At 48.8% G+C, this 19,361-nt stretch overlaps 2 protein-coding genes across 4 annotated transcripts; one reads left to right on the top strand and one right to left on the bottom strand.

The window, feature by feature from the left end:
* The first annotated feature begins 324 nt into the window (after window positions 1–324).
* PICK1 (protein interacting with PRKCA 1) lies at window positions 325–10,818 on the top strand. 3 transcript variants are annotated; one of them, XM_072037656.1, is made up of 13 exons: window positions 325–471; window positions 1,767–1,855; window positions 2,203–2,314; window positions 2,752–2,880; window positions 3,004–3,070; window positions 4,394–4,483; window positions 4,833–4,886; window positions 4,985–5,047; window positions 5,377–5,510; window positions 6,283–6,375; window positions 7,111–7,161; window positions 8,606–8,750; window positions 9,008–10,818. In XM_072037656.1, the coding sequence occupies exons 2-13, from the start codon at window positions 1,815–1,817 to the stop codon at window positions 9,256–9,258; spliced, it is 1,230 nt and encodes a 409-aa protein (XP_071893757.1). In that variant the 5' UTR covers window positions 325–471; window positions 1,767–1,814; the 3' UTR covers window positions 9,259–10,818. The 3 variants fall into 3 exon arrangements, with proteins under 3 accessions (XP_071893757.1, XP_038024937.1, XP_071893754.1); XM_038169009.2 differs by lacking the exon at window positions 325–471 and adding an exon at window positions 1,436–1,551; XM_072037653.1 differs by lacking the exon at window positions 325–471 and adding an exon at window positions 1,589–1,645.
* A 1,320-nt stretch (window positions 10,819–12,138) lies between these two features.
* On the bottom strand, window positions 12,139–18,675 carry SLC16A8 (solute carrier family 16 member 8). Its single transcript, XM_072037617.1, has 5 exons — window positions 18,326–18,675; window positions 16,765–17,043; window positions 16,399–16,542; window positions 15,184–16,047; window positions 12,139–12,896 (listed from the first exon to the last, which is right to left on the bottom strand). The coding sequence occupies exons 2-5, from the start codon at window positions 16,991–16,993 to the stop codon at window positions 12,502–12,504; spliced, it is 1,632 nt and encodes a 543-aa protein (XP_071893718.1). The 5' UTR covers window positions 16,994–17,043; window positions 18,326–18,675; the 3' UTR covers window positions 12,139–12,501.
* Between the last annotated feature and the right edge of the window lie 686 nt (window positions 18,676–19,361).

The raw sequence follows: 19,361 nt of genomic DNA, 5'->3' as shown, positions 1-19,361 counted from the left end.
CAGCACAAAAGCAGGGCTCATCAAACCTACAGGTTTTGGCCTTGTCTCTGTCAGCAGGTCTCTTATTTTTTCTTTTATTCTTTTTTTTTTCTTTTTTTTTTTTTCTTTTTTTTTTTTTCTTTTTTCACATCCTCGTAGAAAAATAGGAGAAATAGCCCTGCAGACTTTGCATGCCTGAGCCCAGTCCCCCTTCCTGCAGCCTTTCTCTGCAGAGCCCACACGGCGGAGCTCCTGCCTTAGGAATGAAGCCCAGCTGGGTGCCTGGTGTCACCTCCCTGGGACAGCCAAAGCCCTGCTCACAGAGCAGGAGCCAGCAAGGGGACAGGGGGGCACTCCCTGGCCCCCAACCCATGGCGTACAGCAGTCCTCATGGCATGGCACTGACAGCAGGTGTCTTAGACCCAGGACCTCAAGCTTTTGCTCTTGTACTCCAGCACTCTGGGAGGCTCCCGTTTTTTAATGTTTTTTAAGGTGTGTAAAAGTTTTTTAGGTGTTTTAATGCACATAGCCCCTGGGTTCACGGTGCTGCTGCACACTGCAAATACGAAATGACAGCAAGAGGCCAGTGGCCAGCCCTTTGTCCTGCTCATGGAGGAGTTTGGAGTTCAAAGGGTATTTTTATTTTATTTTATTTTATTTTATTTTATTTTATTTTATTTTATTTTATTTTATTTTATTTTATTTTATTTTACTTTATTTAATATTATCTTTTTTGTGTGTTTTTGTGTTTTGTTTTTGTGTGTGTGTGTGTGTTTGTTTTGTGCTTTGTTTTATATTTATTTTATTTTATTTTACTTTATTAAATTTTGTGGGGTTTTGTGTTTGTTTTTTTGTTTGTTTTTGCATTGTTTTGTGCTGTTTTATTTTATATTTCTTTTATTTTTTGCTCTGTTGTTTTTCTGTGTGTTTTTTTTTGTGTGTTTTTGGTTTGTTATTTTATTTTATTTTAAATTTCTTGGTTTTTTTGGTGTGTTTTTTTTTGTTTGTTTGTTTTGTTTCATTTTGTTGTTTTTCTGTGTGTTTTTTTGTGTGTTTTTGGTTTGTTATTTTATTTTAAAATTCGTGGGGTGTTTTTTTGGTGTGTTTTTCGTTTTGTTTTGTTTCGTTTTGTTTTTCTGTGTTTTTGTTTTTTGGTTTGTTTTACTGTATTTTATTTGATTTTATTGTATTGGTTTGGTTTGGTTTGGTTTGTTTTTTTTTCTGTATTTTATTTTATTTTATTTTATTTTATTTTATTTTATTTTATTTTATTTTATTTTATTTTATTTTATTTTATTTTATTCCATTCCATTCCATTCCATTCCATTCCATTCCATTCCATTCCATTCCATTTTATTATTTCATTTTATTTCCCCATCTCCCCGAACCAGGGAGCCGCCATCACCTCGCCACTCTCAAGATGGCGGCGGCCCCGTCCCCATAGCAACGGCGCGGGGCGGGGCGGGGCGGGGCGGGGGGGAGCGGCCGCTTCCGGGCGGGCCCGGCGGTGACGTGGCCGCGGGGGGCAGCGGCGGGCGGCAGCGGGGGCCGCGCGCGCGACGGCCACTTCCGGTGAGCGGTTGCCATGGCAACGCTTCATGGGGGGGGGGGGGGGGCGACCCCCGTGGGCCTAGGCCCCAATGGGGCGGAATGAGGGGATTTTGGGGTAAAATGCGGGCGGGGAGAGGATTTTGGGGGGGAAAATAAAAAAAAGGGGCTGCTGGGGGGTGTCAGGGAGCTGAAGCTGCCCGCTGGGGTGACGGGGCCGCGCTGTGCTCTCTTCGCAGGGTGCCCAGGAGCGGTGAGGGGCGGACGGGCTCTGTCTGGGGGGCAGGATGTTCGCGGAGCTGGACTATGATATCGAAGAGGACAAGCTGTGAGTGCTTCTCCGGGCACGGGGCGCTGGTCCTGCGTCTCCTTTATGCTGCGTGCGTTTGCCTCTTACTCCGGCACAAAGACCGAATCAAGCAGTGTAGCGTTACCTCAACGCCTGGCAATGGATGGAGTTGACTCTCCTACCTCTGCTCCTCATACCCAGTCTCAAAAATCAATATCCCAGAGGGTCTTTCTAATTAGCCTGTGCTCATAGACTTTATGCCATTAATTCAAATGTACAACTCCCGTTGTGTTTCCAGCTCGCATTGACACAGATACCGCAGTGGTTTTTGCAGATGCAGCTCTGCCTGCCATAATCAATTTTCCATTCCCTTTTTCTCGTTCTAGCGGGATCCCCACTGTACCTGGGACAGTGACCCTGAAGAAGGACGCCCAGAACCTGATTGGGATCAGCATTGGGGGAGGAGCACAGTACTGCCCCTGTCTCTATATCGTCCAGGTAGGCACTTCGAGAGGAACAATAACCTGTCTTCCTAAAAGAGTGTTGTCCTGAGAGATGGAAACCACGGAGAGCCATGTGCTCAGTGTTTTTCTCAAAGCGAGAGGGATTTTCTCACTTTGCAGTAAATGAGATTTCCTTGCCCTAGTACCTCAGAGGTGTGGAAGAATTAAATTGAGGTTATTCTCCTCCTCGGAGAGCATGCTAGAATTGCAGGGGAATAGCGTTGACACTTAGCATCAACAAATCCTATGCCTGTAGACAAGAAGTTCCTGAGAGAACAAGGCGACCATCCCACCTCAGAATCAGAAGAGAAAAAGCAAGGCTTCACTATGAGCATTACTAAAGGAACATAACTCGTTTTTTTGTCCTTCAGCCCTGCGTTTTCCTTTCTAATCCTCCTGATTCCAGACTGTGTTCCTTTTCCTCTCCGCTAGGTATTCGACAACACTCCGGCAGCCTTAGATGGAACCGTAGCAGCGGGCGATGAAATCACGGGAGTGAACGGCAAGTCTGTCAAAGGGAAGACCAAGGTGGAGGTGGCCAAGATGATACAGATGGTAAAGGTGAGAGGTAGGAGGGGGCCGCGGAGCTTCTGGGTCACAGTTGACGGTTTATTGTTCACTGCTGAAGGAAAGCTGCTGCTGCTTGCCTCCAGCACAGCAGTTTGGAATTTGTTCTGCCTGCAGGGAGAAGTGACGATTCACTACAACAAACTTCAGGCCGACCCAAAGCAGGGGAAGTCTTTGGATATCGGTAAGACTTACTGGCGTCTTTCTCCCTGGAGTGTTTAAAGTGACATGGAGGAGTGAAAGATTGCTCCTAGCTAAAACTGGAGTAAAATTCTGTTTCCATTCTTACTGTTAACTCAGTCATTCTCAAATGGAAACTGTCAAAGATAATTAGAGGTTTTAAAAAAAAAATCCTTCCCTGCCTTCTTGAAATAGTCTTGATAATTAAATTGGGGCTTCACTGTTGCTGCAGCTGGTTTGCTTTTCTGCGTCGTATTTAGCATGGATGATGAAACTCAATTACATAGTCATTTAATCTATTTATTTTTAATACATGTAAATTTTGCTGACCTGCTGTGATTTTTTCCAAATGTATACGCAGAAATGTGTGTTGTGAAAGACTGGTTGCAGTTCCTCAGCTCGTTTTACAGCGACAAAATATCTATCTACACTGAGTTTTGTACAGCCATACGTTTTATAGGAGAAAAAGGAGGCTTTATTTCTAAAACAAAGTATGAATTTTGGAGTAAGCCTATGCAGCAGTCTCCTTTATATGGCTTACCTTTCTCTCTTCCCTAAAAGATCGATGTATTATTTTTGCTTTAATTTCTTTTAATGGGGATTAATTTAAGGTGCCAATGAATTGACATGGATTTGGGGGAAATGCTGAGGACTGGGATGGATTTCTGGGAAAACAGAAGTGCAGTGAGAATACGGAATATTTTCCAGAGATGTTGAACACTGTGGCTTCAGCTGACTTTTTTAGGAGCTGCAGGCGCTTGGCACCCCTGCAAGTTTGCCTCTAAACTAATGTAGCTGAGTCATCTGGTTCTGAAGAGGGCATAATTGTCTCGAGTAATTTGCAGGGTATGACCACCACAGACAGAAATTAATTCCATCAGGGGGTGACAAAAAGGTTTAAGTAAGATCTAAAGCATCTAAGTAAGCAAAGGGATAATTTGAGCATTAAATCCCATTTCTCTCACTTTCAGCCTGGTATCCTGACTTCGGGTGAAGTAATACTGCAGGTAGCATAAGCAAAGTTTAGTTCCAAATATGAAGTGATGTATTGGAGTAGTCTTCCAATTAAAGCACTGGAGCTCTATTGATTTAATTACATAGGATGTGAGAGCAGAACACTTGGGCAAGATAAAAAATGTGCTATGCACAGCTGGATTGACCATTTAGTTTCTATGGTATTCTTCTTCTGCTCACTGCCTCAATAATGAGTTAAGTTGAGGCTGGCCAGCTTATTCAGAGCCTGATAAATCGCTGAAGTGTGCTAGTGTGCTTTTCATGCTCATAGAAATACCCCTGACCCTGGTTTGCACTCTCTTTTGGCCTTTAGTATTGAAGAAGGTGAAGCACCGACTGGTAGAGAACATGAGCTCAGGGACAGCTGATGCCCTGGGGTTAAGCCGAGCCATACTTTGCAACGGTAAGTATTGCCCAGAAGGATATTTTCTTAAGGGCACACTTTTCCACTTGTGTTAACCAATTTTCTGTAGTTACTTACATGTTCCACATTATTCCTTCATAATTCGTTCCTTCTGCTCTACCTCGTTGTTGTGGTTGCCTCTTCCTGGGTGATACAAATTATACCGTTGGAGCCATTTAAATGTTAATTAAGGTAAATTAACTTAAAGTGGGGGCCCACGTAGTGAATGCTGACAGATGATGACCCCACACTGTCAGACTAGTTTGCAGGTATTTTAAAAGCTATTTTAAAAGCCACGTCCTGGCCTTGACTGTTGTAATTCTGTATTCTGATTCTTATTTCCATTTAGATGGATTGGTGAAGAGATTGGAGGAGCTGGAGAGGACTGCAGAGCTGTACAAAGGTAAGCTGGGTCTTCCATCACACACCGTATGGAAAAGATGGATACTGACATCATGTCTCAGTGAAACAACAAATGTTTTATCCTGTCTTCCATCACAGGCTTGACAGAACACACCAAGAGTCTTCTCAGAGCTTTCTTCGAGCTATCCCAGACGCACAGAGGTAACAAGTGAGCGAAGGGAGCAGAAAGCTTTAACCTCCAGTTTCAGGATTTTCAGTCAGTGCTTAGAGGTGTGATTCCCTTACCCAAAGAAAACTTGAATGTTGCACAAATGAGGTGGGAAGGGCTGTGCTCCTGGTGTGAGCTGTCATGGTGCTAACACGGGCTCTATATTTCACATAAGACATTGCAGAAATGCCCTGCCAACCTCTGGTCTTTAGGGAATACCTAGCATTGTCCCCTGGCTAAGTGTAAGGTTATGGGAAGGGCATGGTTTTTCTCCAGGGCCAACCTTTTCTTCTATTTGTTTACGTTTATTACCCTTGTCTAGCATTTGGAGATGTTTTCTCTGTCATTGGCGTACGGGAGCCGCAACCTGCTGCCAGTGAAGCTTTTGTGAAATTCGCTGATGCCCATCGCAACATTGAGAAGTTTGGGATTCATCTTCTGAAAACAATTAAGCCGGTAAAGTACTTAACCATAGCAGTAAAGGGTCTGGAGAAGAGGGGAATCTAGAAAGACAGAAGGCTGTCTTTGAAGGTGCGGTCTTCACAGTAATTCATTGTGGGAAGAACTGTCGTTGTCTGCTTTCCTTCAGGGGTCTCTTCTCAACCGGAGAGGTAACACAGGGAATCGGTCTTGTCCATTTGGCTTTTGCATGTGAATATATTCCTCACCTTTTTCTATTGTGGATGGGAGCGTAGTTCGATCAGTGTAGTCCCTAGAGTCCTTTCCCTGCTATTAGTACCCATAATTAAAAGATGTCACTAAATTTCAGAGTTTAGATAAGCAATCCAGTAACGATTTCGTGATTTCAGCCGATACATTTGGGTGAGCCTCCAGGAGATCCATTCATTTAGTTTAGCTAAGAGAATATTAAATGTTGATTTGAGCGCACTTCAAGTGCTGTGGTGGATGGACATTGTTGGGTAGTGCCCCTTTGGATGGGGGAGAGCAATTTCCAGGATTAATTGAAAGTGAAAGAGGATGAGTTGAAAGAAGATGAAGCCAGACACGCATTTCTTAACGCTGGAGCTACTTGCCAGTGACTGTAATGGATGCTCTAACAACGGCAATTCTGAATCAGGATCAATTTATTTTTTTCAAATGTGCTCCAATTCAAAGAAGAGTTAACTCGAGGCAGTCTTGTGACCTGTGCTGGTTAGAAGGTTGGACTTCATGAATTATACTCATGCGTTTTGACCTTACGTTCAGTGACACGATGTTTCCCTTGCAGATGCTGACTGACTTGAACACGTATTTGAATAAAGCCATTCCTGACACAAGGCTGACTATCAAAAAATACCTGGATGTCAAGTTTGAATATTTGGTGAGCTGCTCTTATTTTTAATGCTGGTTGAAATGAAGTTTTATAGAATCATAGCCTGAGGGTCACATACAGCCTATACAATCACGTGTGCGTTCACCCACTGTTAATGCAAAAATTTTGTTGTTTTTCTTCCCAAAATTCTTTGTCCACAGCCAGATTACTTAAATTCAAACACCTTCTTTTGACTTCATAGTTCTCACCAGAAAGAAGGATCTCCCAGAATCAAGATCACTTACTTTCTACCCAACCAAATTAATTTCCTTACTTCTTTGTAAAGAATTCTGATGGAACTTACACTCTTGAACTCCCCTCAATAGCTCTCCAGTCTCAGAGTCCATATTTTGTAGGTAGTTTGGAATTGTTTTTCTTGAGCCAAATTGAATAACAGTCAAATCATATTTTTCCTCCTCCATTCAACTAATCCCTTCCTTTCTACATACAAAAAAAATAAGGTAGAGTTCTTAAGTGCATCTCTTCTGTAACTGTAGAAATCTTTTTGGTTTTACCTGTTAAGGGAAATAATTGAAACTGCAATCCTAAGGCAAATAAATATGTTAGCTCTTCCCACACCAATCCTTCCCACAACTCATTTTTTTTTTCCTTCTTACTTACACCCTACGTCATTGAAGGAAGGTTTGAAATGCTATGACCCTGTGTCTGTGAGTGAACGTGGAAATAGCTTCTGATCTTTAATATTCCCTTCTTGTTTTGTGTTTTGTTTTTAATCCTGTGAAGTCTTACTGCCTGAAAGTCAAAGAGATGGATGATGAAGAATACAGCTGCATTGTGAGTAGCAGTATTGTGGCACTGAGAATTGCATCCTCTGTTTCTGTAGCCTCTGTGTGCACGCTGCCTTGCAATTGCAAAAGCACTCCTGTGTCTGCAAATCCAAACTAGGGAACACGTCCTAAGAACACCATGTATTTGTTCTTAACGTACGAGAAACTGGAGACCCTTAAACACTTCCTAGAAAACACTGCCAGTAACTCATGAATCACTGGTGCTGTGGAATACTAGAGCAATCAGTCGTCTCCTCTGCAACTTGTTTGCTTAGTGGTTGCCTGCCTCAGTGTTTAAGTAATATTGGCTTGTGTAAGGAGGATTAAGGCGTTATCTTCACAGATTACATTCGTGTCTACTGTACAGCTTATCATTAATTCTGGACTTGCTTCTGAGAAATGGAGGTTTAGCTTCTCTGCAGCAAAATGCATGCAAAAGCTGCATACGTAGCTGAAGAAAATGGATTAAAGGATCCCTCCTAACAATGTTTTTTTTCCTAAAAATAAGTAATTTAAAATCAGAAGACTTCCAAAAACCTGATGATATTCTTCAATATGTTTGCTGCCTGTTTTAAAGTTTGACATCTGTAATCCTTAACAGCTCTGTTTAAGACAGTTAAAGGTGTCCCCTACATACCAAGGTTCCCTGCATAAAAGCAAGATCTATTTTATCCTAGTTATTGATCTTAGAGAAAGGATTTTATTTATTATTATTTTTTTTAATTCCAAGATCACAATGCCAGGAATGAAAAAAGCTTTCCTAAGACAACGTTTAATTACATTTTTGGTGTTAAATGAGAAGGAAAGAGGAAGGAAAGAAGTCTTGGCCAGCAGAGTAATATCTCTGGGTTTTGGCATATATAATGTGTGTTATGAAGCCATAGCAATGTGGAATTTTATGTTTTGGTTGCAAGTGCAAGAGAAGAATGCTATTTAGCTGACAGACTAACCCCTTTTCCTCAAAACTCTTTTGTGGGACAACTTATAGCTCCATCCCTAATGGTATCTGGTCTTGTGTCTGGATGGTTATAAATAGCACAGGGTTCCCTGTAGACATACACTACATTATGCAATCAATACAGGGTGAAGTTTGCAAGAAGAGCAGAGTTATTTGTATGATTTGTATAAATTAATATATCCCTCGGACCCTAGGCTTTTTTTTTTTTTATGGTGCTTGTCTTAGTTCAGTGAAGAAGCCTTTCCATTTCTCCACGTTGACTTGGAAGGCACCTGTCCTGTTTTCTTTGCTCTTTGGTCGCACTTTTCTTTAGTGTGGCTGGCATGCGTTTGGCTTTTACGTGGCCACACTAACTGCCAGTTTGCTGCTGTGGCAAATGTTCCTGTTGTTTCATGCTTCCTGACTGCAGGGCTGTAATAACCCAAGGTTATTGCGAGTCCACATCAGTGTGCAGCGTTGTGGGAGTCTCTAAAACGGTGCCGTGTTTTGGCAGGCCCTGGGTGAGCCCCTCTACCGAGTCAGCACTGGGAACTACGAATACCGCCTTATCCTACGCTGCCGCCAGGAGGCTCGCACGCGTTTTGCCAAGATGAGGAAGGACGTGCTGGAGAAAATAGAGCTCCTGGACCAGAAACATGGTGAGTATGGCTGCTGTGCTCAGCACCTGAAGGGGTCAGGCAGACACAGCTTCGGGCTTTGTGCTCCTCCTTCATCTTAGCTCAACAGCCTTTGCTAGAGAATCTTCCTGTGGTTATATCTGAGACATCTGCACCTCGTGGGACTAATAAAGGGGAGTCTGTAACTACTGCTGGGGAGGGAGGCTTGATCACAGCCTTCACGCTTTGCTCGGGAAGGAGTTTTCACCTGATTTCTTGTCGACGTGTCTCCGCTGCAGTTCAGGACATCGTGTTCCAGCTGCAGCGGTTCGTCTCGACGATGTCCAAGTACTACGACGACTGCTACGCCGTGCTCCGAGACGCGGACGTCTTCCCCATCGAGGTGGACCTCGCCCGCACTACTCTCAGCTATGGGCAGAAGGACACGTACACAGACGGGGCAGAAGAAGAAGAGGAAGGAGGAGGAAGTGACAGAGAGAAGAGCGGGAAGGAGGATGCGAATGGCGAAAAGCTCATTGATGACGCATGAGTGTGCTGGTACGGCCAGAGGAAAAGAAAGACTTTGCAGACTGATATAAAAATGTGTATTTCACATGGCGATTCATCCTCCGTGGTTTTCTGTGTGTGTCCAGCCTGGGATTCCTCCTCTGCCCTGGGTGGGAGTAGCTGGTTGGATTGGGACCAACCTCTGCCTTCCTCTCTCTTCTCTTGCTTGTTTGCCTGGATATTCCTTTCCCCCCCCCCACAGCTTTCTGTTGCCCAACTTGGATACTGAGTTGTGGGGAGGGAAAATCTCCTCCCATGTCTCCACGTGACTGTGCACACTGCTGAGCGTGCAGGATCCACGTTCTGCCAAGGGGAAGGCAGCTGAACATCTGGAGGTGACTAGAAATGGAAGAGCCACCCCCTCCTGTCCTCCCCTTGTGCTATGGGAAAGTGTTGGCACCAGCATTGTTTTGTTCACCCCACTGGGTGCTGGTTTCAAACTTCAAGCTTTGGCCTCCTTTTAAGCTTCCTCTCTTTCTTCCTGGAGCCCATCCCTTGGGCTCTAGGGCAGATTTTTGGAGGATGGTCACTCCTAGCTTCTCTGCACCATTGTTTTTAAGAAATAGGGTAAGTCAAAAGTGATAGTGGTACAGGTGTTCTGATCACGCCCCCATCCAAGGGGCTGGGAAGCTCACGTAGCAGAGGCAGTAGCTGCCGGGCATGTTGGGCTGCCACAACTCAGCTGCAAGAGTCTACAAGTCTTTTCCCTAGTTCCCATCCTCTTTGTACCCCTTAGCTCCACCCCAGGACTAGAATCCTCCAGGATATGGCTCTGCCCTCCCCTGTGGAAAGGAGGGACCCGGCTCAGGAAGAAGCTCTCCCAGTCAGCAGAGATGTGAACGTGGTTGTCTGAGGCAGATGGATTCCTGCGAGTAAGAGCAAAGCTGCATGCTTTTCCCATCTATCCTTCTCTTACAGTTCCTTGTAACGGATGGTAACCAAATGTGCTTCTTGAAGATGTGCAGCGAGTCCTGCACACTGCAAAGGTGGTGTTCTGTCCTTACACTAGCGAGGAGAGGCAGGAAGCCTCGTGGAGAGAGGAAGACAGGGCTTGTAGGCAGAGACGTTGTGATTTTTAGTGCAGAGTATGGCTTGCATACAACCTGCTGCTCTCCTCTCTGCACAACTGTTTTGTGCTGCCTTCGGGCCAGCCAGAAACAGTAGGTAATGTCCAATTATCCTGCACAAGGGAAGGAGGGAAAAGGAAAAGCTTCCTTTTCTCCTCCCTCTATCCTTGTGGGTCGATCCCAAATCCAGATGGCACTTTCTCCTCTTGCAGGCAGCACAGCTGCCAGCAGTGGTGTACTTCTCAGAGGTCAAGGGTTTGACTTCTGTCGTTACATTCTAGTGGTAGTGAGAGAAGTTATTTAAGGGCATTAATTTATGGTTGTTTGTTTTGTTTTAATGTTTGATTTATATCTAGGGCCTCGTCATCTCTGTGGGTGCCTGGAAGAAAGTCATCCATGGTCAAGCTGCTCTGTAAGATTTAAATGGACTCTAGTGTACTGACTGTTGACTGTAATAAAGACAAATGTGACAGTTTTGGTTCTTGTTCTTCCTGGGTTTTCTTCAGTTATTCATGTGCTCATCCTCTACTGCTTTTAATCTTGAAATACAGTGAAGGGGACAGACTGTCATGTGCTGGCCTGTCTAGCTCATAACCGTGGATGTCTTTGTGCCAAGAAGCAGTGGTCACTGTGGCACGAGTTTCCAGAGGAGGATTACAAATGGTGCAGCAAGGCCATTCCTCTGTTTATTAGCAGATCCTCTGCAACTTAGCTTCAGTCCCGCCTGCTGCTGCAGGGCCATTTTTGCCACACAGCTCCACGAGGCAAGTTGCACCACAAGCTAATGTACCCTGAGGGCTTTTTATGCCCCTCTGTGAAAAGATTTAAAAGGGGAAGGCTCAGTGGGAAATGTTAAGTGGTGACAAGGGAACAGAGGGGACGTTGTTCCAGTGACCTGCCTGGCGCTGCCGAGGGCGGTTGTTTTCAGGCTGTGGACCTCTGGGAAGCTGGGGGCTGCTGCTTGTGGGGGAGATGGGTGAGTAAGGAAGAGCAGGGCCTTGGTTTGCTTGTTGTTTATGGTTTTTCCCTTGGGTGTATCTAGATGGAAACGCTTTCCATCATGTCCCCAAATGGCTTCACGGGTCCTGCGGGCTTCACCCGTTACCCATCAATTTGCAGTCAGCCCCATCCGTAACAAAAGCCCTCATCTGATGGTCCCATGAGCTGCCTGCCGTGCAGCCCTCTTAGTTCTTGATCCCTCGACGCAGTAATAGGTTCCCCCAGGGCCCCTGAGGTGAAACAGGTCAGGAAAGCGGAAGAGAAGGCTTTGGCCAGGGGTGTTTATAAAAGATCCAGGCCCAAAGCAGATTAAGAGCAGTTTAAGCACGCCAGGGGAGGTTGTCCTCTCTGAATCTAGAAATCCACCCCTGCAGCCAGGGGGAGGGGGTCACGCCTGCCTTACCACGTGCCCCGGCACCCTCAGCCGTGGCACCCTGGGGGCGCAGCCCGTCTCTCTGCCTTACCTTTGGTTCCCTTTATATAAGGGGCCTTTCTCTATTTAAAAAGAAAACATGCGCCCGCGTCTTGTGCTGCTCCTGCTGAGTGGATAATCGCCCGGGACGGGCTGTTTACCTGCGCTGCTGCTGCTATTCCTGGCAGCGCAGCTCCGTGCCATGGCCACCCTCCTGGTGGCAGTAGCCTTCCTGAGGTGCCCTCTTCTTTTTTTGCACCCCAGCAGCCTCTAACAGCATATCCCTACGGGGACGAGTGGCATTTCCAAGAGCTGTGCCTCTCGGGGTTGTGCTGTCCCAACAGTAGGAACGGGGCAGAGGAAACACTGACACCAGGCCAAAGCGTACCAGAGCTGATTACAAAGAGTCTCTAATTGTGTGCTGTATTATGACAACGCAGAAGGAAAAGGAGAGTCCTTCACAGCCTCTGCAGAATACATTTTCCAGGGCTGGATCAGAGGTGGATGGGAAGATTTTGGTGTTTGGGCTGCTCCGAGCCTGTGTTATACCAGCATGGGCGCAGGACGCGAGTAGATATATCACGGGGTAGGAATGTGGGCATATGTACACGAGGACCCTCTATCCTTAGACTCTCACCATCTTCTTAAACCTGCTTTTGCCTTGTTTTTTTCTCCCACCCCACATCCCACCTCCCCTCCCAGGCCGAGTTACACGCAGACCAGGCCAGCCATTTTACATCCACCCTGGCTAAAAACTGTCCCTCTCCACCGTCTGGTCAGCGTTGCAGCCAGCTTGTGCCAACACCTCCCTGTCCCCCTCGGGACACCTGCCTCCCTCCCCGCTCTGCTCGTCCTCCACGTGGTTGGCCTCCTCGCTGGCCGCCACCACGGCGTTGTCGGTGCTGCGGGCCGGCTGGTGGTTGTCGCTGCTGTGCTCCTCGCCTTCCTGCACGTCGGACTCTGCTTCTTCGGTGTCGCTCCCACCACCCGCCGATGGGGGCTTCTCTGGGGGAGGCGTCTTCTTCTTCTCTCGGTTGAGGCAGCAGTAGGTGGCCATGGCCAGGAAGACAGCGGAGAGCACCACCTCCGAGCCCGCCAGGTAGAAGATCACCTCGTAGTTCTTGAGCGCGTCGACCAAGCGGCCTGAAGGGTCGAGAAGAAATGGAGATGTTAGCGTCAGCCTCAGCACTCTGCCACACAAAGCCCAGCACAGGTGGGGAACTACTCTAAGTGTGAGTTTGGGGTTTTCCCATGTTCCGACAAGGCTAAATAATGGTGATGGAGTCACACTGCGATAGGACATCTTGCCAAGGTGAGATCAGCTTCCAAGAACCTGGCTTCCTTAGAGGGCCCACACCTGATGATGTCTCAGCCCAAAAAGATATTTATTTTGACTGCACCTCCTGAATGCATCAGGGCTGGCAATGGAGGGAGGGTTCCCAGTTCTGGGGGGCTGGAGCTGCCACCCTACTGTGGCTGGGCTGGCACCCGTTGACTGGGATGGGGCCCAGTCCTGCCTTCTCCTTACTACAGCTGTGACCCCAGGTCCCTGTTGAGCTGCACCCGGCCCCGCTTCCACAGGCAGCGAATTCCTCAGCGGATGAATGCGCCCCGATCACCCAGGCTGGAGAATGAGCAAGGAGCATGCGCGTGCGTGTGTGTGCAGCTTATCCTACAGCAAGCCCCTCAGCCCCGTGGTGGAGGGGGAAGCAGCTCAGGAGGATTACACCAAACAAAGCCACTTTGTTCAACCCTCTTCTTCCACCACAGCACTGCTCCCCCGAGTCTGAATCTCAAGCTTCCTGTACCCGGGGTGGGGAGGTAGGAGCACCCCCAGATCCATTCTTCAGTGACTCTGCACCTTCTCTGTCCTGTTTTGCATTTCACATGGTACCAAAAGCACAGCAGAACTGAGGAGGGGTTCCCCCCGTGACTGCTCAGAGTGCTGTCCCCATTTGAAGTGGTGTTGGAAATAGGGACTCCTGCTCTCCATATCCTCAGTGTCTCCACTCTTCCCTCCCCACTCTTGAAGTTCCCTGACCTGGAAAAACTTCAGCTGCAGTGGTCTCCTACGTCCTGTCCTATGCAGGAAATTGTTTGGCCTTAAACTCTGTGGAAATAGCAAGTGAGAGGGCAGGCCAGCATGGAAAACTCACCTGGTCGCATCTGCTCCTTTTCCCTGTTCCTTTCTGGTTCCTTTACTCCTGGGGCCTGCTCACCAACAAAGCTGGCCTACTGCCACATTGCATACAGGATTTCATAAACGTGGCTCCTGCTTCCTAATAGCCTTCTGCTTCCTCAACACTTATTTCACGAAGTGCTCCAGGTGCTCTGAGCAAGGAAACGTTAAATCCTCCTCTCCCCCCAAGGTCTCTCTGCAGCTGCCTCCAAGACACCTATTTTTGGACCCTCGCTGGCCTGGGACTGCCAATTGCTCTACAGGTTGTAAGAGAGGCCATGACCTAGCATCAAGAGGGTCTTCACTCAGAACTGGTGGTGCATAAAGACCTCTCATTCACACAGAGCTCTCCTCTGATGGGCTTTAACCCACATGCTGCAGCCAAAGGGAGGGAGTGCAGGAAGCAACAGACTTGTTCCTGCCCAGGGACTTGTCCACGGTCTGTCCCTGACCTTTCCTCGCAAGTCACAGATGCAGGAAACTGCACTTTGGAAGTGAGCCTTTAGCATGATTTGACTTCTTCAGACCTGATCAGACATTTAATCTGAAGCCGTGCAAGCCTCTTGGGTGAAGGCTCCCTCTCCCATTGAACAACCTATTTACAGGCTGTAGGGCATGGATGGACATTACACGGTCCCTTACAGGGACTCTGGTGTAGAAACCATGAGTTTCTTAATCCTCTTACGAAAAGTAACAGCAAATGCATCAGGTGGATCTACACACTGTTTTGGCAGCTTTGACTGACAGCAACATGGCACCTTGGGTTGGGGCCAACACGAACTGAATTCATTATTCATGGCATCAATCAAAATGCCATGGGCACCAAGGAGAACCTGAAACATCCTCGCCTTGTCCCACTGAAGACTCTCACAGGTTTGCCTGCAGCATGTGCCTGACCCTACCCGTAACACGATTTGATGCAACATTCATAGCAGAGGTAAGGATCGCAGCAAGGAGAGGGAAGTGCCACTGATGAGGACTGAGGGGCGCTGGAAACCATGCCACTCTGTATGCTGGCCATTGCTCAGGTCTCTCAGCAAGGCAGAGAGAGAAATATCACTTGCCCAGGCTCAAATTCAGTGTTGTAGCGGAGTGAGACCCAGAGCTCTCACTTCAGAGAGCATCCAAGGGAAATTTGAAATTGAGAAATTAGGTCTTTATTCATCTACTTTGCCCATCCCCGATACCTGCAATACCATGGAATGGAAGCAAAACCAACACCTGTGTTTTGTTTCGCAGCACGAGACCTACCTGCAGAGGGGGGACCAATGAGCACAGCGAACGCCTCGATAAGCAGGACCAGCCCGATGGCACTGGAGAACTTCTGGGAGCCAACAATGGCCATCAGCACCTCGAACTGCAGTGCCCCCACCATGCCGTAGGAGATGCCGAAGAAGACGCAGAAGATGACCAGCCCCGTGTAGTTGCTAGCCCTGGCACTGCAGATGTCCGTCAGGCCGTTGAAGAGCATAGCGAAGCTGAACAGGTAGGCCACGTGAGGACGGACCCACTTCAACCCCGCCACCATGCCACAGGCTGGTCGGGCAAAGATGTCTATGAAACCGATGATGGAGAGCAAGAACGCGGCCTCCGTGTCCGGTACTCCCGTGTCCTTGGCGTAGTTGACCAGCAATATGGGGGGCACAAAGAGACCCAAGACCAGGATGAACTTTGAGATGGTGTAAATGATGAACCCTCGGTTGGAAAAGATGCTAAAATCCAACAGCTTCTTTCCTTTCTTGGGCTTCTTCTTGGCTTTCTTGGCTTTCTTGGTTCCATCTGTGGTGCTGATGCCCTCCTCTGACTTCCCTCCTATGGGCAACATCTCCTTGGCTTCATACTTGTCCTGAGTCTTCTCCATCTTCCTCTTCATGCCCATGTCCAGGGGTCTCATGACTGCCCCGCAAGTGCAGCAGTTAAGCAGAAGGCCCCCCATGATGAGGAACCCTCCTCGCCAACCAAACTTCTCCAGCAGCACCTGCCCCAGTGGAGAGAGGGAGGAAAGGAAGACAGGGCTCCCAGCAGCAGCCAGTCCATTGGCAAGAGGCCGACGCTTGTCAAAGTAGGTGCCCAGCATGATCAGTGAGGGCTGGAAGTTCAGCGCCATACCCAGACCTACGTGGGGGTGAGAGCAAGGAGGGAGAGAGGGAGTGCAAGGACATGAGATGTGTTTTGGAACAAGCTGAAACCCATCCAAGACTGTCCTAGTCCTGATTCATGTGTTCCTTACAAGCCTCTTCTCCTCCATCTTGTTGGCTTGCCCCTGGAAAAGATGGCCTCATGGCCTATCCACCTGAACTGTATTTGACCCTAATAACTGTGGCCATGCTCAGACAGGACCTGTGCCTTACACAGGAACCTTCTCCCCCCTCCTCCACCACTTTACACTGATGCCACCCCAGTGGCCATGCCTGGGCATGGTAATGCTAAGGGAAATCTGCTCCCCGCTGCTCCTGGGCCTCTCACCTGTCAGCACGCCAGCTGTCAGGTAAAGCTCGATGATGTTGGTGGTAAAAGATGCCAGGATCATCCCAGAGGAGGCCAGCAGCCCGCCGATGAGCATGACAGGCCGGCAGCCAAACTGGTTCACCATGATGCTGCATACTGGTCCTGGAAGGAAGCAGAAGAGACAGAGTAGGAGACCAGAAGGCAACAGGACATCTAGGAAGGGGCGCCCAGGGAAGATGAAACATTAATGATGGAGATCACTGCTTGGCTGCTTAGATACACAGGCCAGTGACCACAAGGACAGCCCCTGGGGACACGGGCTGAGCCTCTAGCAGGATAGGGGAAGGCACAGACTGTGCAGGGGGAAGCGTATCCAAGCATCACCTGTCCCATAGAGCATGGCCAGCATGATGGAGGAGATCCAGGCTGTGTCACTGTAGCCCACGTGGAAATCTTTCATGAGCTCCTTGAAGTAGACACTGACGGCTTTCGGGAAGGCATAGGAGAAGCCAGTGATCACAAAGCAGCCGAAGAGCACGATCCAGCCCCAGCCGCCATCCGGGGGCTTCACGGGAGCTGGGAGCTGCCCTTCCTCTGGGTCAGCTCTCCCCATCGTCTAGCCTGGGTGGGGAAAGGCAGGCCGGGAGGCGAGCTCTCCAGGTGCTGCAAGAAGAGAAGAGCACAGCAGGCAATGTGAACCCCTCTCGGCTCCCAGGGGCAGCCTTCGATCCTCTCGCCTTCTGGTCTGCCCCAGTTGGGAGCCCACCAGGACCTCCACATGGCAGAAGCGGTGGGGCACAAGAGGCCAGCTCCCCTCGCCGTGCTTTCCTCAGCACGCAGCCCTCACCTTCCCTTCCCTACCCTTCCCTTCCCTGCTGCACGGGGCCAGATTTGGGAAATGGATGAAGGGGGAGAGCACGGCAAACTGGTGGCGATGTTTATTTGCATGCCAGAGAGATTAGGGCTCTATACCTACCCGGAGGGGCCGGAACAAAGCCGAAGGGGGGAGAAGGAGGGAATTAGAGGGGGTGTCTTGTGAGTTGCTCTCAGGACTCCTAAGCTGCCCAAGAATTTTGCTCCACTTGGCTGCTGTGGGTATGGTTTTTTTTGTATTTCTCCCCTAGGTCCCAGGTCTCTGCCATACCCCTTTCAGCACTGAGCAGTACCTCTGGCCTCAATTTCTTGGGCGCTCAGGCTTATTTCCACACCTGTACACAAAACTGTCACCAATCTTTGATTATAGCTGCTCCCCAGTAGCATCAGACAGGTGTTACAAAGCATCTGCACCTGAGTGCTTTGACACAAAATAGTCTTGGCCAATGGTTTTAGACAGACAACGGAGGGTTTGATCATGGCAGCACCCAAGCATCCTCCACAGCCACGGCTCCCTGCAGCAGAGCTCCCAACCTTCAGGACCCCGCCAGCCACAGAAAAGGGAGCAGGACCTGCCTGTGAGCATGGAATGAGGCAGCTCTTCTGGGTGGCACTTCCCTAACAGGTTCAGGCAGAACCTAAAGGCCAATGCAGGCTCCTTCTGTCTCTTCCCCCAGCCCAAGTCTCAAGGACCATAGAAGGGGACAGAGGCATGAATTGAGAGCATACCCAATCCTTTTTGTTTGAGCCCCTCTCCCAGCCTCACTCTTCTTGTTCTTGTCCTGCACTGCAAATCAATTAATCAGACCACTGCAATTCATCTTTTTTTTTTTTTTTCTTTCTTTTTTTCCCCTGTAAACATCCTCATCTTCCTAGCAAGAAAACATTTGGCTACCTGTGGAATGCCCTTCAGAGCTTTCCGCAGTATCTTCTGTCAATGGTGAATCAACAGCACATGACTTTGAAGACAGCTTTAGACAAATATATACGGGTCCTGCTCAAGTCTAGGGCTGGATGGGTACCTGCAGGAGCCACTTTTTCACCGCAACACAAGGTAGGAAAGGGCATTTACCTGACTGCAACTCGAAGCCAGCTGACGAAGACGAGGTGCACCAGAGAAATTCACCCGTGGAGCTCCCTCCAAGGCTAACGTGCTGCAGCTCAGCTCGGCTGGGGCTTTATCCCAGCTCTGAGCCAGGCGGTTCAGAGCTGCCTCGCTCCTAACGCTGCGGTGCATATGCAGGCTCCTCTGCTCACGGCTGCACACGGTGGTCACACCGTGTACCCTGCACCTGCCTCTGCATATGCTACAGCTTGCTATTATTTTCTCCCCGGTTAAGGAGCTTTATTCGTGGTTAAAAATATCCCACGTACGTTCAGCCACCCGTAAAAGCTCATCAGCACAGGCGGCAGCCTTTCCCCTGGGCATCACATGCAGGCAGGCCCGTGGTGAGCACTGCTGCAGAGCAAGCTGCAGGTAGATGCTAGGAGAAGACTTGCACCGGCACCAGAAGTCACAAACCCAGACCAACAGGGCAAGGACCACTGCAGGATCAGCCTTGGCTGCTGGTGCCTGGGTGCACACAGAAAAGCTGGTGCACGATAATGTCCAGCAAAGCCCCGCTGTGCCCGGCAAGCTGCACCAGTACCAGCATCCAGGAGGGTCCACATGAATGTGAGGATGTCTCCTGGAGCCTCAATGGAGAATGGATGGGGTAGGGAAGGTTCAATAAATTAAATGCAAAGGTCATGATTCATGCCACCAGCCTCCCCAGCCCAACATCGCCCTGGAAAAGCATTTGCTAGAGAATTAAATTAGAAAAAGTCTGCCAAAAGTTGTCCTTTTGGCTCAGCTGCACACTTCCCACTGTGCCACTGACCTGTGCAATGACCACCCGAGCGCAGGCTGAGTCCCCGAGGTGAGGGGATGGGTCTGGCTGGCGTTCCCCGGCTCTGGATGAGGGTGCCCAGTCAGATGTCCCTGCTGGCTCCTTGCTCCATGGCGGGCACCCCGTCAGCAAAGCACGGGGCGATGCCTGCAGGAACCCAGCACCCTTGCAGCAGTCTCCTGTGCCCCGCTCCTTCCTTCAGGGCAGCCACGTCCTCGC

Source organism: Anas platyrhynchos, chromosome 1 (genome assembly GCF_047663525.1).
Source record: "Anas platyrhynchos isolate ZD024472 breed Pekin duck chromosome 1, IASCAAS_PekinDuck_T2T, whole genome shotgun sequence".
NCBI classification, from domain to species: domain Eukaryota; kingdom Metazoa; phylum Chordata; class Aves; order Anseriformes; family Anatidae; genus Anas; species Anas platyrhynchos.
Note: the sequence above shows the minus strand (reverse complement) of the source record. Positions and strands in the feature narration are given on the sequence as shown.

Bases quoted from the DNA above. Each gene is read 5' to 3' on its own strand.
- PICK1 (XM_072037656.1), top strand. From the start codon at position 1,815: ATGTTCGCGGAGCTGGACTATGATATCGAAGAGGACAAGCT. The intron at 2,881-3,003 runs GTGAGAGGTAGG...TTCTGCCTGCAG, and splicing joins AGATGATACAGATGGTAAAG to GGAGAAGTGACGATTCACTA. The intron at 8,751-9,007 runs GTGAGTATGGCT...TCTCCGCTGCAG, and splicing joins GCTCCTGGACCAGAAACATG to TTCAGGACATCGTGTTCCAG.
- SLC16A8 (XM_072037617.1), bottom strand. From the start codon at position 16,993: ATGGGGAGAGCTGACCCAGAGGAAGGGCAGCTCCCAGCTCCCGTGAAG. The intron at 16,048-16,398 runs GTGAGAGGCCCA...ACCCCCACGTAG, and splicing joins GACAGCTGGCGTGCTGACAG to GTCTGGGTATGGCGCTGAAC. The intron at 12,897-15,183 runs GTAGGTCTCGTG...TCGACCCTTCAG, and splicing joins CATTGGTCCCCCCTCTGCAG to GCCGCTTGGTCGACGCGCTC.